The sequence below is a fragment of the Protopterus annectens genome, chromosome 1.part0 (genome assembly GCF_019279795.1).
Source record: "Protopterus annectens isolate FY-2018-M chromosome 1.part0, PAN1.0, whole genome shotgun sequence".
In the NCBI taxonomy this organism is placed as follows: domain Eukaryota; kingdom Metazoa; phylum Chordata; order Ceratodontiformes; family Protopteridae; genus Protopterus; species Protopterus annectens.
Window position 1 is genome coordinate 839,165,598 of NC_056725.1, and position 16,878 is coordinate 839,182,475.

General features: G+C 39.8%; 1 protein-coding gene across 1 annotated transcript in view; it reads right to left on the reverse strand.

Moving 5' to 3' along the window:
- The window catches only part of TMEM209 (transmembrane protein 209), a 439,863-nt gene that overhangs the window by 268,175 nt on the left and 154,810 nt on the right, over window positions 1–16,878 (reverse strand). Inside the window, 1 exon segment of the mRNA XM_044063801.1 lies at window positions 11,718–11,893. Coding sequence (XP_043919736.1) covers window positions 11,718–11,893 — 176 coding nt within the window.

A 16,878-nucleotide genomic window follows, 5' to 3' on the forward strand; every position in this document is an offset into this window, starting at 1 on the left:
AATTTTAGGACACTAAAAGGGGAAAAAGTAACCAAGCAAAAAACTTTTCTTTGCATGGATATAAAATATTTAAATTATACAACATGCAGGTTTCATAAAAAAATATATATTTGAAATGTGTTGGGGGGTCTTTTCAGTGACTGCTGGGTTAAAAATATTAAATTTTTTTAGCTGTAATATAGGCTTAACAGTAGAACAAGAGAAGAAAGGGTGTACAAAGAAGTTTGATATTAATATGCTGTGATCTTGTACGGACAGGTGGGAGTGGGGTTTAAAACTTCACTGACTACGTAGAATTAAGATAATCTAGACGTTCACCCTTGTAAAATAAGAGAAATGAAGGTCTTTAGCTTAAGCTACCAAGTGTTTTTGTAAGCAAGTAGGCTTTAAAAATAAGACAAATGACAACCTATAAAAATGTTAAGTTGCTTACAACTGCAGAAATATTTTGTTCAGTAGGTGTGAAAAGTCTGCAGTGAATGCAGCTGTGCATACTGTTCTGTGTGAAATTTACAAAGGGCCACTGTTTAGTACTTATCTATGGAGATGAGCTGTCTGCAGGTGCAAGCAATTAATCGCGACAGTTCTGAGCATTCTTTGCTGAGGAAAATGTAAAATGTAGAACGAGCAAGCAGTTCAGTGAAAAATAAAGTAGGAAATTAAAAAGATAACACTCTCCCTAGCAGACTTAAAACTTTAATGCGTTTAACATAAGAGATTACAATTTAGTTGAATAATAACCAGTAACCTTTAGCCTTGAGAAAAAAGTCCAATGTTTTCTGAAACCATGAAAGCTATTTTTCACATCTGGTAGGGGATCAGTGATAAAAACAGGCTGTCATTCCCATATGGTAGGGGAACAGAGTTAAGAACAGACAGCAATCAGTGTAAGTGGGAATATAAGCTGTAGCATACAGTTTATCATGGGCAAACCTAACTGTATTTTGTTTTTTGTTTGAGGGGTTTTCATTGAAAATTTTGACAGGTCCAAATGGAGATGAAAAGAAACAATACAAAAGATCAGCCTAACAAACATTAGTTGCTGCATGTCAACAAAAAAGTTGGAAATGCATATTAAAAAAATCATGTATAATAGCTGGGAACAATAATTTCTCTTCATAATGGCTATACTATCCATATTATTTTGGAATGTAAATGGGCTTACAGTATAGACAAAAAGGAGAGAGTATTGAATTGTATTAAGAAATGCAGAGTACAAATACCAATGACAGGAGACGCATTTAGAAAGAAATAAGCATCTTAAACTGACAAAGGCTTTTAGGATGGATATTCAATAGAATATCAGGGAAAATGGAAGTAATTAAGTTAATTGCTACAGCACCTTCAGTAGTGACAGAAGAAGAAAAACACAATGGTGGTAGACTTGTGGTAGTAAAGGGCTACTGATAAGGGAGGAAGATTATGCTGGTGTGTATTTATATTCCACCCAAAACTATTATGGTGCTTATGAACATTTTGGGATAAATAATCAACTTTCAGCAGGGAATATTACTTATATGTGGAGGATGGAATTTAAGTTGCAATACTGAGGATGTATCACGAGGGACACAGAAGGGAAAATATCACAAGGATATATTTCTGAATAAATTTATGAAAATACTTGGTAAGGAAGATGTGAATTCAGTAGTAAGGCAGAATTTATACATTATTCCCCAGGGTACAATAACTGGGTTAGACTACATAATTATATTTCACATGAACGTTTGCATTTATTTGAACACTTTGAAGCACCCAATAACAGTTTCAGATCATGCACCAATAAACACTAAGATAAAAATGCAGGGTAATGAAGCAAAAATGAGACCGTGACACTGAAGCACATAAATTATTAAAACCACTGGAATTAAGGAATTGGCAGTGGAAATTATTTGATAGTTATTATGGAAGATAGAAATTTATTTAGACATTACAGCTACTGAGTGGGATACATTGAAAATGGAGTTTAAAACAGGGTAGAAATAAGAGAGAGATGGTTAAGTAGTAACAGTAATTACTTAGATTGACAATGATTGAAATATTGCACAATAAGGGGAATTTCACAGAATAAGAGGCACAGAGTGCTAAAAAGAAAATGAGAGCATCTAGATAAGAAGCATGAGTTTAGCCAGATTACTGTTAAGCAACTATTTTTTAGTAGTAACTACAGATCCAAAACACTTTTAGCACAATGACTTAGGCAGCACAAAGTAGAAATGGTTGTTAACCAAACCTAGGCAGCCTTTAAACAAAGAGATCCTGTAGAGGTTTCAAATAATTTTTGTAAATGTTATGAAAATTTGCATAAAGCAGAGAAATGTGGAAATCAATAACGCCACAAATGGAAATATTTATGGAAGATTTCATTATGTCAAAGCTAGAGGTAGATGAGGCTCAACAACTAACAGTTAAGATAGGAAGGGATGAGATAAAAACTGCAAGATATAATTAATTTTCAGGAAAGTCTTCAGTAACAGATGGCATTCCTATGGAACTTAGGATAGAAGAAAGTGATAAAGAACTGGAAGAATCTGTTTAACATCAAGGAGGGGAAGCACCATCATCCTGGAAGAAAGCCACGGTGGCTCTATTACCTAAAGACCTATCAGACCCACCTTTATACAGACCCATTTCACTTTTAAACCACAATTATAAAGTGTTTATAGCTATACCAACTAAAAGAACAGAAAAGGTATTGTCAAAATTGATAAATCTGGATCAATGTGGTTTTGTGGGGGGAAGCAAACAAATGACAATGTTCATAGGGAAACAGAATGTAAGAAAATACAGCTGTTGTTGGTGGGTCTTGATGCAGAGAAAGAATTTGATAGATGAAGCTGGGATTTTATGAGCAGGGCAATGGAAACATTTGCACACTCTGATACAACAATTTGATTAATTAAAAGGATATATGAAGGATCTGAAGCAAAAATTAAAGCGGGAGGATTCCTCTCTAACTAGTGTTTGAAGAGGGGAAATCAGGCAGGTGTGCCTTCTTTCCCCTTTGTTATTTGCTTTATATTTAGAACCACTGGCAAAGAAAATAAAGGACTCAGAAATGCAAGGATGTACTTTTTATGGCAATCAAGAAAGGTTGGCTTTATTTGAAGAAAATATTAATTTGTACCCGATAAATTCAGAAAAGCATCTCAGTGTTGTGAAACATTTACAGGCATTTTTCAAGTCCTTTCAGGATAGAAAATGAATGAGGATAAAATAAAAGCTATAGCTGTAAATTATGTACCCACACACAAATTGGTTCAGTAATACCCATATTTATGGTGACACAATAAGATGAAGTATTTAGGAGTACGAGTTAAAAAGGCTTCTGTTATGGCAGCCAATGATATGTGAGAAGAGACTAAGAAACATGAAAAATGTGAAACTGGAAGTTCTTGTTTATGGATATGGATAGTAAGATACAAGCAGTGAAATGTTTTTAGTCCCTTGTATTTTATATATGGGTCAAGCATATTTTTTATCAACCAGAGGAGAAGTTTTTGGCAGTAATAGAGTTGGAGTTTATATGGCAGGGGAAGAAGGTAAGAGTTAAGTAGGATTAGTTGATCTTTCCAACAGAACAAGGTGGTTTAGGATTACCGGATTTGAAGGAATGCTTCAGAGCTACACAGTTGAGGCTTATATATATATATATATATATATATATATATATATATATATATATATATATATATATATATATATATATATATAAAACACAACCACGAGTTTATAATTCAAAATGGAAAGGGATGATGATGATGAGGCAAGAGGGGGTGTTAAAGAGTGGGATTCTCCTTCAGAAGAATAACAACCATACAGACCATTCTATTTATGAGTAGCAGAAAATAATTAAGCCAATATGAGAATGGAGAAAGTAGATTTTGCCAATATGGATGACTGCAAGTAGGGGTAGAGAAAATATGCAAGAGAAGGCAGGAATTTACTGGAGAAACCTTGCAAAAGAACTAAGATATTGGGAACAAATAAAGGGAAAAGAAAAGATAAGATCAGGGGAGGAAAAGGTAATGAGCGGGATGAGGCCAAGATGCTAGGAGTGCAAGCCAGAAACTGCTTTCCTACCAGTGAGAGTACAAGCATAGAATCTTAAGTGAAACACCTGCTCTGGTAGGGTTTTTAGTCAACTCTATAACAGAAGCTGCTGTTAAGAAAAAGGGATAATCAGTAAGGCATATAAAATAATGCAGGATAACTATAAGAATCAATAAGGGGAGGTTAGAAATGTTTGGGGAAGAGACTGGAAAAGCAAAAGACAAGAATGAGAAGACATGTATGGCTCAAGTATGCAACAAAGTCCAGAAGGTGTAGGATCTTTGCTTGGAAGCATCTGCATAGATATTTTTATACAGCAGGCAGACTTCAAAGAAGTTTTCTGTAGGTAGAAAACAAATGTTGGAGGTATGATGGGGAAGAGAGAAGAAAATGGGAACATGCTTTGGGAGTCTAGGGAGTTAGCAGATTTTAAAAATTCCCTACAGAGTACTCGGAAATACCAGGAGAGCAAATCGCTATAAACTAAGGACACTTTTTGAGCTGGGACACAGGATTTGAATTGCATAGACATAGTACAAGTTTAATTCTGTTTGCTAAAAAGACACTACTACAAAATGGAAATCAAAGTCTGAACCAACTGTATTAAAATAATGAACAATATAAGAGAGACCAGTTTGCATAACTGCTAAGGTCCAGTGCACAAGGTTCGATTCTGACTTCCAGTCAATGTTGCATGTTCTCCCACCTCCAAAAAACATAAGTCTATAGATCTCAAACTCGCTAATGAATGGAGCTGTGATGAGCAACATGGAGCTCTATAGGGAGAAGAGCTGTACAGACCAACAGCTTTGGGCATCTATTGTTGTGCGCAGCATCCTCAAGGTAGGAGACTTTAATCTCAGACTGCATGTTGTGGCATGGTTGGCCACTCAACAGTGTAAATTATGGCTCTAGGTGATTTTGTCATGTTGACTAATGTCATCAAATGGGCATGGGTATTTGCCAATTGAGTGCGTTGACGACCTGGCCTACTCTGACCTAAGCTAGGGATCCACGCCAACAGTGAGAGGGGTGTATATGCCCCTATTGGCAAGTGTGTGCCCACCATAAAGCCCTACAGCCTTGGGTCAATAAGCTACTTACTGCCCAGGTTACCTGAGATAGCCCAGTTGAGTGAAAGCTGGACGCAAAACAAATTAACCTGCCAAACATGAACTGAGAATTGCAATACTCAATGTAGTTTCACTAATAGGATGCAGCTTGGAAGTGGATGACATGATGGTACGGAGGAGGCTAGACATCCTATGTTTCAAAGAGGCAAGAAGGAAGGGCAATGCAGCAAAGCCACTGGGCCTGGGATCCAGAGTCTACCACTCAGGAGGAGGACGGGCTAAAAATGGTATAGGAATTGTGGTGAGAGAATTTAGAAGGCAGTGAGGGATGTCATCAGAATTAGTGACAAACTTGTGGCAATCAGACTCCAGTGTAATGACAGGGTAGTATTCATAATCTCAGTCTATACTCCACAGCAGGGTTGTGACAGTGAGGAAGAGTGTCTCTTTAAACAGCACTGCAGGACTTGCTACACAAAGCAAAACAACATGAATCGGTGCTGATAATGTGTGACTTGAATGCAGATATTGGGACAGACAGAATAGGATACGTGGACTGCCCGTGTCCACATCGGTGGAGCAATGAGAACAAAGGAGAGGCCATTCTAGAATTCGGTCTGACAAATGGTTTGATAGCTGCCAAAACATAGTTCAGAAAGACGGTCACAAGATCACACACAAGAGTGACCAACATGACAACAGACTTCCTCCTAGTAGGGAAAGGGCACTGGGGTAGAATCAATGATTTCAAAGTCATCCCCAGTTTAACAGTCAGCCCACAGCATAAACTGGTTGCCACAATCAGCTTCCAGCCGTGGTCAGAGAAAGCTCTAAGGTCAACAGACACCAGGCTGAAGAACTGAAAGGTGATTGGAGGGACAGTGCAGCAGGTCAAGGAAATACTCAGGGCTCTAGTAGCCCAGGAAATAGGTGGAGCTGAAGAATGGCAGTGCCTCAAAACAGAATGTGTGATGAATACAGAACAGATATGTGGCCGAGCCAGGTATGAAAATAACGGACATAAGGAAAGCTGGTAGTGGAATGCAGAAGTCCAGGAAGTCATCGAAAGAAAGGAGTGCAGGAAAAGATGGGAGATAGAAAAGACTGCCCAGGCTAGGAAGGAACACTGGTTGGCAAACAAATAAGCAAAGAAACTAGTTGCAATAACAATGAAGAGTGCATTGGACGCACTCTACCAGCTTCTGGAAAGTGACTCAGAATGTGCAACAAAAAGTACATCAGGTTACAACGCAAAGAACGTGGTCAAACACACCTCATAAGGGATGCCAGCAACAACCTGCTCACCAGTCCACATGATATTAAAAGGTAGGGATGCCAGGAACAACCTGGTCACCAGTCCACATGACTTTAAAAGGTAGATGGAAGGATTACTTCCAGCAGCTTCTGAATGAAGAACCACCACAGAAGCTGTACTGCCCCAGACACAGCCTATGATGAGAGAAGAGACTCAGCCCACCCTAGAAGAAAGAACAGCACTAAGGAAAATGAAGTTAGGGAAAGCAACTGGGTGAAATATGGGAGAAATGGCTCGTAAGGGTACTCCTAGCAGTGAAGAGAGAAAGGTGTATTACTGGAGAATAAGCATACTTATGTCAGTGTACAAGGGGGGCATCCACACTGTGGGCAGTACAGAGGCATCAAACTTCTGTCACAGTGCATGAAAGTTTTAGAAAGGGTGACTGATAAATGGATAAGCAGAGTAGGAGAAAGTAAGATGAGCAGTTCAGATTCAGATCAGGATGCAGCACAACTGACCCGATGTTTGCAGTGAGACAAACAGGAAAAGCTAGAGATGAGGAAAGAATCCAACTGGACATCCCTACACTTGAAGGAAGCATATAACAAGGTCCCAAGCAAGCTAATTTGGGCAGTACTTCGAAGTCCAGGAAACATTAATAGAATTAGTGCAGGCTACGTACAAGGACACACTGATGCAAGTACAAACAGTGTTCGCTCTCACAGAGGGGTTTCCCAGGGACAGTGGGTGCGTGCACAAGGGTTCAGCTCTGAGTCCACTACTGTTTATACTGGTGATGAACTACATTAGCAATCAGGTCGGAGGGAACAGATCAACAAAGATGCCGTAATGCAGATGATGTGGCATTACAGGCAGACTCTGAGCAAGAACTTCAGCAAAGGCTAGGGGAATGGAATGCACAACTGAAGGCACATTGGGGCGAAATAAGTACAGATAAGATAGTGGTAATGGCAGCAAATTGGGAAAATTAGAAGAAGCTGAGAACGGAGATAGAAGGGAAGATGGTGGAACGGATTAATAGCTTCAAGTATCTGGGAGGGGTGGTTGAGGAGAAGGGAAGTCTGAATGAACAGGTCAAATCTAGAATCAGAGTGGCTACAGCCAAATGGCATAGTGTGTCAAGGGTAGCGTATGACAGAAGAATGCCAAAGAACCTAAAATGTAAGGTTTACAAAACAGTGCTGTGACCAGTACTACTGTATGGTACAAAAACCTGGGCAGTAAAGGCAGAGCAGATGAGGAAGCTAGAGGCGACGAAACTGAAGTACCTGAGAAAGGTGATAGGATGCACACTGTGGGACAGGCAAAGAAACGAGAACACAAGAGCAGAAGCCAAACTAGCTCCAATTGCAGAAAATATTAAAAAGAACAGATTATGATGGTTCAGACAGGTGTAAAAAAAAGCAGAAAACAATCTGGTGAAGATGATTTAGGACAGACAGGAAGAAAGTAAAAGGAAACTAGGACATCCAGCACATAGGATGGATTGTGTGAAAGAACATCCGTGACAGTCAGGCAGGCAGGAGTGTGGCATTAAATAGAGGCAGATGGCGACAGTTAACACTACATTCTGTCCCACTGTAAAAAATGGGAAAGGGGGCTTGATGAGGACGATAATAAAAAAGACAAGATAACTGGAAAAGGGATATTTAGAAAAGGAAGAAGCAAATTACGTAGAAATAAATGGAAACTGTGAGAACTATACATGCAGAATAATGTTGAGGAGGAGGACTGAGGTTTAAGAGAATGCAGGAATTCAGCAATTTATAAAATGGTGGACTGATGCTTACCCAAAACCAAAGAGAAAAATCTGGCCAGCAAACTGGTAAATCCACAAAGAAGAGAAGTATACCAGAGCCACAAAACTGCACCTTCTATTAATAAACTGTTTAAATCGCAAGGAAAAATACCTTCACAGTTAACACTGCTTCATCAGGCTTAAAAAACAAAGTACAAAATTCTACATTGAACCTTATATGTACACACACATTCTAATTGAAGCCGTATGATTAAAATTAATTAGTAGCTTAAAGAAACATTACTTATTAAAAGCATTAGTACATATTATGTAACAATTACGTAAAAAGTTTAACTTGGGTTTTATTGAAAAAGTTTCATTAAGACCTGGAGGAAAAATGCTCTAAAAATGTAAAATCCATTTCTTCTCATGTCTCTGTGATATTAAATAGATCCCCTCCTCTAACAGGTGTAAAAATATTCTCTAGTATTAAAAAATCTAAAAGTATGCATGTCATCGGTATTATGTACATGTCTATATACAGAACTGGTCATAACTTTTCTTTTTATTTCTGATAGATGGCTGCTAATATGATCCTTAAACATTTGATTAGTTTTCCCTACATAAAAACTACATTTTGGACACTTTGTCATATCAAATTTGTTGTATTACAATTTCCATAAGCTTGAATTTGAAAAAGTTTCTAAATGAATGTATAAATGTGGGCTCCATATAAATATATTTACAAAATGTACAATGGTTACATTTAAGTACCTTTCTTATTTATAACACAGGACCTAAAGCTTTGTTTTTTTTTTTATAGCATAACCTGTGTTTTAATGTTGTACATCTCCTGAAGCTAAAAAATGGATTATTAACATAATCATGTAATTCTGGAACTTGTGATAAAATGGACCTGTATTTTAACAATATATTTTATTAGTATTTTAATCATACAATAAAATGCATCTACACTCCACACCTTTATTTCTTACTTTATTTTTCTTGGAGATATTAGAAAAAAATAGGTAAATATTTAGAATGTCTATCTTTTAATACTTCACTATTAATATGCTGTACCCGGTTACTATGCTATCCCCTTTTTACAGTCCTCGGCTATTTTAATCCAGTTGTTTTATTAAATGAGATTCTTGCGTATTAGGCCTACAAACTCTAGACATTCTGGTTTCTCACAATGTTGTCAAACGTGATTTGGGTGCATGCTATCCTTCGCTATATAGGTACTTTTTCACTAAAAAGTAGGTTAAAAGTTTTTACATTGCATTAAATAATGTGTACTACTGTTTATAATAAGTAATGTTTCTTTAAGCTACTAATTGATTTTAATCATGAAGTTTGTTAGGATGTGTGTACATATTTGGGGTCAATTTAGAATGTTTGTACTTTTTTTTAAGCCTGTCGAAGCAGTGTTAACTGTAAAAGTATTTTAACTTGCGATTAAACAATTAGTAGAACGTGTAGTCTTGTGGCTCTGGTATACTCTTCTTTGTGGACTGATGATTATCACATCTTTTTTGTAATTATCTATGCAAATGGAAAAGTATGTTTAGTTTTCTTTTCTGTTAATGAATGTTTGCCTACGTCTTAAGTGATATTTTAATAAAAATGCTTATGAACTTTTATATGTACTGGTCCAGGTTCAGCAAGAATAGGTTTTGTCACAGCGGACAATGGTCCAGTTCCATGAAGAATGCATGTCCAAGATGGATATTTAATGGCTTAGTCCTCCAGTTTAAACTACTCCTTGGTGTGTCATGTGTAATCAATGTTTGAGGGAAACATTAGCTGGAATGCAGAATGGGCCTGCAGTTTTGGTACCCTGGAACCCTCATCAAAATGTCAGTTTCAGATCTTTTAGGTGTTTACACTTTGGCTCTTAATGCATCTCCTGGATCTAAACTATCATTTTAGCAGGTTTTTGAAACAGATCAGCACTGGTGGAACCAACTTTGATGCAACCTTGAATTTGGAGAGTTTTAAGACTGGCTCTGAAATCCCTGTTTTGGGAACCACTGAGGCTGCAGCAAATTGTTCTGGGAAAATGCAAGTGTACATTTATGTTTCTCACCAGTGGTACTTCTCAGGTTTATCCATTCTTCTTCCAGTCCAAATGAGGAATCTTCATTATACGTGTAAGACTATCTTTAGTTTTTTTTTCTGTAGTATTTTTCATATTTGCCCAGTAGGCAAGGAAAGACTTAACTCTTCCTCAGTCTAATACTTAGTTGTAATCTGTGTTTATGGCCTAAAGAAAATCAAATGTTATAATCTTTATGGCCAGTATAGCCACCAAAAGGAGCATGCACCCCCCAACACACACACATACATGCATCCACACCTCCCCCCCCACACACACAGTTACTGATTTAGATGAGGAAGACTATCTTTAAATACAATAAGAGAAATAACTTCAAATCTCTCCGTGAAGTTTTATGCAGTTTAGCTACAACCGCAAGATCAATTTTCTCTTCAGAAATATAGCAAGCAATGGTGTCTTGATGTGAAGAAAAACTGAAGAGGACAAATGCCAACCAGGCTTTTAACACAAGGGCTGGCCCTGTGGTATAGTGCAAAGTGTCCACCAGTGATGCTGGTAACATGGGATCAAATAGCAAACTGGGAATCTGGAGGGTTGGCTGCAGGGTAGGTTTCATTGACCAATGGTTAGCTCACTTATCTTTGGTGATGCTGTGGTACACACTGGCACTGTGCCATACTCAAGTAGATGCTAGCAGAAGTACATGGCCACAGAGACGCATGTAACTACAGAGATGGGCAGATGCATCTGAAAATCATGTAAGGGAGAATGAACATGACATCATTTTTATGCCCCATCCCATAATCCCTGTAGCACAAACCCCCCCCCCCCCCAAAAGGGCAATACAATTGTCCTTCAGTCTTTAGTCCAAGAGGGAGAGAGGGTTAAGCTGGTTGGTCTGCGGGAGAAAAAGGAGCAGAATAGGAAATATTAGAAAGAAAGTAAAGACCAAAGAAGTCTTGCGCTGTGCTGCCACATACATTACCTTGAATGGAGTGGAACCAGTGTTTGCCATTGCAAAGATGTAGAAAACTTTGGAAAAGTGTCCAGAAGACTAACAGCTCAACTGATGTGTAGACCCAAATTTAACAATTTACTCATAGCTTACTCCCTTTAAAACCAGATTTGAGAAGTGTGCATCCTCTTAGACCCCATACAATGCCATGGCAAGCACAGATGGAGGGAGGCACATGCCCTACACAACAAGCCAAACTGTGCCGAGGAGATCCTCATGGAGTGTCTAGCTGATACCAAACTGCAGAAGACCTGATGGGTCAAGATCATGCAAATATAATCACTTTAAAAAAGTATTAATCAAATAGAAAATCAGCACAAGCTAGGGCTACTCATCGCTTAGGTTTATTAATTTTGTGCTGTAATCCATTTCTGTAACAGCACAACTCCCATACAATTTGATAAACTATTAACAGAAAATTCTATCACAATGCATCTGTAGTAGCACAAAGAAAAGCCTGACTGCTGTATTTATTTTTGGGCACAAACTTTTTATTTCCTTACTTCTTCTGCAGCCTGCTTGGAACCAATGTCAGTTTCATCCTTGTTTGCAGAAGGAGCCTGAGACCTATAGGCAAGCTGATACTGAAACTTACGAAGTGTCTGCGAATAGTCTCCAACAGACCGGCTATAATTCCAGAAAGTCGGGCTATTCGAAGGAGAACTAGAATCTGAGTTTCCTACAAAAAAAAATAAATAAATAAATGAATTACACCGTTAAATAAACTGCTTAGATTAGTTTGCAATCTAATCAGGTCTGACTTCTCAATTCATACCATATTCATGCAGTAAACTCAGATTCAAAAGAAATGAATCAATGAAGTACCAGCTGACAATGATTACAAAATAATTTAACACACTGGCTAGATGATGAGCAATGACAGGCCTCCAGAGCAAAACATCCACTTCAGATGAAAGTACAGTTGTGTAAAATCTTACCATAATGGTAGATGTTCTTCTCTTCACTGTTGCAGTATTCATTACATTAGGGATCCAGTGCCAAGGGTGCCCTGAGGTCCAGCCAGTATACCAAAGCCTTGAGTTGCTTTAACGTATGCCATACATCACATGTATGCTGCTCGCACAGCACAGGGCATAAAGATAACATCCAGATGTACCATCCTCAGAACTGAGAACCGAGAGAAATGGAGGGAAAAAAAAAAAAAAAAAAAAGAGGTAACCAGTATATCCAGACCTCAGTGGACCAGCTGGAGACTGGGGGCAGTGAACACTGCAACAGTGAAGAGAAGGAAATCTACTGTTATGGTAATATTTTACACAACTGGACTATGTCATTTCATTTCACTGTTGCAATATTCATTACATTAGGGAGAGTGCCAAATCTCAGGAAGAAACTTGGGATGAGGAAGGACCAGCAGAGTCCTCTAGAAAGCCATGAAGGATAACCCTAGCAAAACCAAAAAACAGCTCTAGCTCTGAAGATTCCATCCAACTTGTAGTGCTTGGAAAATACATGCAAGTAGTCCAAGTAGCTGCCTCAAGAATCGAGTTAATATCCAAACCCTTGAAAAAAGCACCAGACGCAGACGCATCTCTAGTAGAATGAGCATTAACTGAAGGAAGCATCTTACCATGAAAGGAATAACAAAAAGAAATAGCTTTTGAAATCCAAGAAGGAATAGTTTGCTTGGACACACCTAATGCTAAGGACCTAGGATGAAAGAAAACAAAGAGCTGATCAGATACAGATTGTGGAGAAGGGAAAAAAGTGGGTAAATGAACAGACTGATTAAGGGACAACTCATTCACCATTTTGGCCATAGAAGGATTAGTATGCAAGGACAGCCTGTCTTTATGAAACACCAAGGAGGACAAGCCATAAGGACTGGCAGAAGGACTAACAAAGTAGTCTTCCAAGAGCAATGTTGCAAGGATTTCCAAAACAAAGATCCCAGGGTGGATGAACAAGCTTCCTGGGAGGCCTAATATGAAAAATGTCTTTAAGCAACTGTTTAGCTTCATGTCTAGAAGCTAAAAGAGGCGATAAAGGCAAGCAAGCAGTGATAGCAGATAAGTGGGCCTTAACAGAAGAATAAGCTAACTCGGCTCTGACCAATTCACACAGATGACAGAGAACCAAAGGAACATCTACATAAAGTGGATCCAGGTTATGACAAACACACCAACAGAAAACCTCTTCCATTTGGATAAGTAGGATTTCCAAGTATTGGTTTCATGGGCTCCTGCAGGACCCCAAGTCTGTCCTCCGAAAAAAGTTGCCTATGTGGAATCAAAATCCTATCACTCACAGTGTCAGTTGAAGAGTGGACAGATGGGAATGGACGAGAGATCCCTTGGCCTGTGCGAGTAGATCCATTCTGTGAAGTAACTTGCGAGGATTGCCCTTAGCTAAATGCAGAAGAGGGAACCAATGCAAAAGGAGTCGCCAAAGAGATTTTGCTAGCATCCCGTGAATTTTAAACAGGACTTTTGGAATGAGGGGAAGGGGAGGGGAAAATGTAAAGAAACATCCCTCTTCAAGAAAAAGAGAGGGCATCTACCTTCCAGACCAGAGGACCTGGGACTCTGGCATAAAACAGAGGTAGTTGTCTGTTCAGAGGGGAGGCAAAAAGATTTATTTGAAGAGTACTCCACTGGTGGACGATGTTCAGAAATACATTTCTATGAAGCATCCCTTCTTGGGATTGAGTTAAGGACCAGCTCAGAGTGTCTGCCTTTCTGGCAATGTAAACTGCCTAGAGAGTCACTTGAGACTGGACAGCAAGATCCCACACCAGGACTGCCAGCCAGCAAAGATGACAAGATCTTGCCCCCCCCCCCAATTTGTTTACATACCACATCACTGTGGTACTGTCTGCAAATACCTTGACAGATCTTGGAGAGAAAAAGAGGATGAAAACCCTGAAGCAGAACAGCTCTCATCTCTGACATTGATGCTCTTTCTGTTGATGAGGAGACCACACCCTTGCACCTTTAGGGAGCCAAACGCTGCTCCCCATCCCACATCTGAAGCATCTATGAACAGCCACGGAGAGGGAAGACGGGGGTGAAAAGGAAGCCTTGGATTTACAGACAACTGCTGGATCCATCACTGAAGTTCCTTCCCGAGACAAGGTAGAAGAGGAAAGTACAGTTTTGTACCTGCCATAAATATAGATGTTAGAGTGTTCACACTGCTGCAGTCATCACACTTGGGTTATCCTGCTGTCAGGTGGTCCCGCAGTCGGCCAGAGTTCCAAAGTCTTTGTCCGGCGTCGGTTGCTGTCGCTTCTTCCCTGATGTCAGTGCACCAGGGGTATATAATATGTATCAGACGCCATTTTCTTCAGTTTTTCTTGCCCCAGATGTCAGGTGCCCCAAGTGGGTAGGCAATACATATTGCTAATCAAAAATTTACATATAAAATAAAAACAATACCTTCAGCTACCAGCAAATACACCCCAAAGGTTGTATAGGGTAGAAGGGTATAGATAAGTCCAGCTAGTTCAGAGGGGATGGAGGGAGGGTAACCTGGACTGCAGCAGTGTGAACACTAACATCTACATTTATGGTAGGTACAAAACTGTACTATGTTCATCATGTTACACTGCTGCAGTCGTCATACTTGGGTTGAATCCCAAAGCTAGGTTTGGGTGGCTGGTCTATAAAGAGTTAGGATTGGCTAAGAGACCCTGCAGAACTGCAGTGGCAAATCCTGCTCTGGATTTAGAGTAGAGAGGCAGGTGGTAATGCTTGGTGAAGGTGTGCACTGAACTCCAAGTTGCAGCCTCCAGAATTTCTTTGGTAGGTACGCCTCTGAGAAAGGCTGTTGAAGTGGCTGTTGCCCTGGTGGAATGAGGCCTAATGTTATTAGGACTGATTTTCCCTGCTGTGTGTAGCAGTGCTGAATACACTGTCCTATCCATTTGGATATAGTCTGCTTTGAGATAGCCTTGCGTTCCTCCAGCATATGCTACAAACAGTTTATCAGTTTTCCTGAAAGCTTTTGTTTTGTCCAAGTAGAATCGTAGCTGCCTGTGGATGCCCAAAGAATGCAGATGTTTCTCCCCTTTATTCTGGGGGGGTTTGGATAAAAAGTAGGAAAAGGGGTGGTTTGGTTAAGAGCAACACTAGATATCACCTTTGGCATGAAGGTAGGGTTTATCCTTAAAGATACCCTGTTCTGATGAAAAATTATAAAAGGTTCCACTGCCATTAATGCCTGTAGCTCTGAGACTCTTCGTGCTGAAGTTACTGCCAGGAGCAGAGCTGTTTTCCATGATAAAAATTTTAGGTCAGCTGTATTGGCTGGCTCAAAAGGTGGTAGGGTCAGTTTTTCCAAAACAAAATTGAGGTCCCAAGTTGGTGTTGGTGCTCTCTGGGGCAGTCTTATGATTTTAGCCCCTCTGAGGTACTGCTTTAGCAAGGGATGAGAGAATAAAGGAGGATCCGTGTTGTAATGTGCAGAAATGGCAGAGGCGTGGATCTTAATTGATGAAAAGGATAGGCCTCTGTCCAGCATCTCAGTTAAGTATTGTAAAATCTGAGAAATGTTTGGAACAAGAGGGTCAAGGCTGTGAGCCTGGTTCCAGGCGCAGAATCTCTTCCATTTTTCTGAGTAAGCTTTCCTGGTGCTAGGCCTCCAAAATGACATCCATAACAACTTTAGATAGAAGTGTTGCCTGTTTGACTAAACTATCTGCCATGCAGCCAGGTTTAGGGTTTTCAGCTGACCGTGCAGGATCTGATTGTTTTGTTGAGTCAGGTGGTGTGGAATTTGGGGCAAAATCCATGGTGGGCCTCGAGCCAAGTTCCTTAAGATAGGGTACCAGTGCTGGCGTGGCCAGTCTGGAGCAATCAGGATCATCTGTGGTTTTTCTTGTCTAGCTTTTAGGAGTACCTTTGAAAGGACAGGCAGTGGTGGGAAGACATAGGCTTTTAGGTTTTTCCAGATGAACAGAAGAGCATCCACTTTCCATGCTTGTTTGTGGTAAGTCCTTGTGCAGAATTTTTGTAGTTGGCAATTCAGAGGGGTGGCAAAAAGATCTATGTCTGGACATCCCCATTTTTGTGTTATCATGCTGAAGATTTATGGATTCAATTTCCATTCGTGAAGATCCATGATATTTCTGCTTAGGTCGTCTGCCAGAGTATTTTTCTTTCCTGGCAGGAATTGTGCTTGCAGGTGAACTTGGTACGTTAGAGCGGTGTTCCACAAGGTCATGGCTTGCCTGCATAGGGGATAGGAATGAGTGCCCCCTTGTTTGTTTATGTACCACATTACTGTGGTGTTGTCTGTATTTAGTAATAGTTGTCCTGGATGCAGAAGGTCCTTGAAAGCTGTTAGGGCATTTTGAACAGCCAACATCTCTTTTTGATTGATGTGAAGCTGCATCTGGTCTGTGGTCCACTTGCCCTGAATGCATTTCCCTGCCATGTGTGCTCCCCAGGCGTAATCCGAAGCATCTGTTGTTAGAGTCTGCCTGGCTGTGGGTTGGGTAAAAGGCTGACCCTTGTTTAGGTGACATGCCTGTGCCCACCATCGAAACTCCTGTTGTAGACAGGGAATTATTGGAATTACTACTTCTAGATTGTGAGAATGTTGAGTCCAAACACTTTTTAGGTACCATTGTAATTTCCTCATATGCAGTCTGGCATATGGTATTAGTAGTATGCAGGATGCCATGAATCCCAGGGCCTGCAG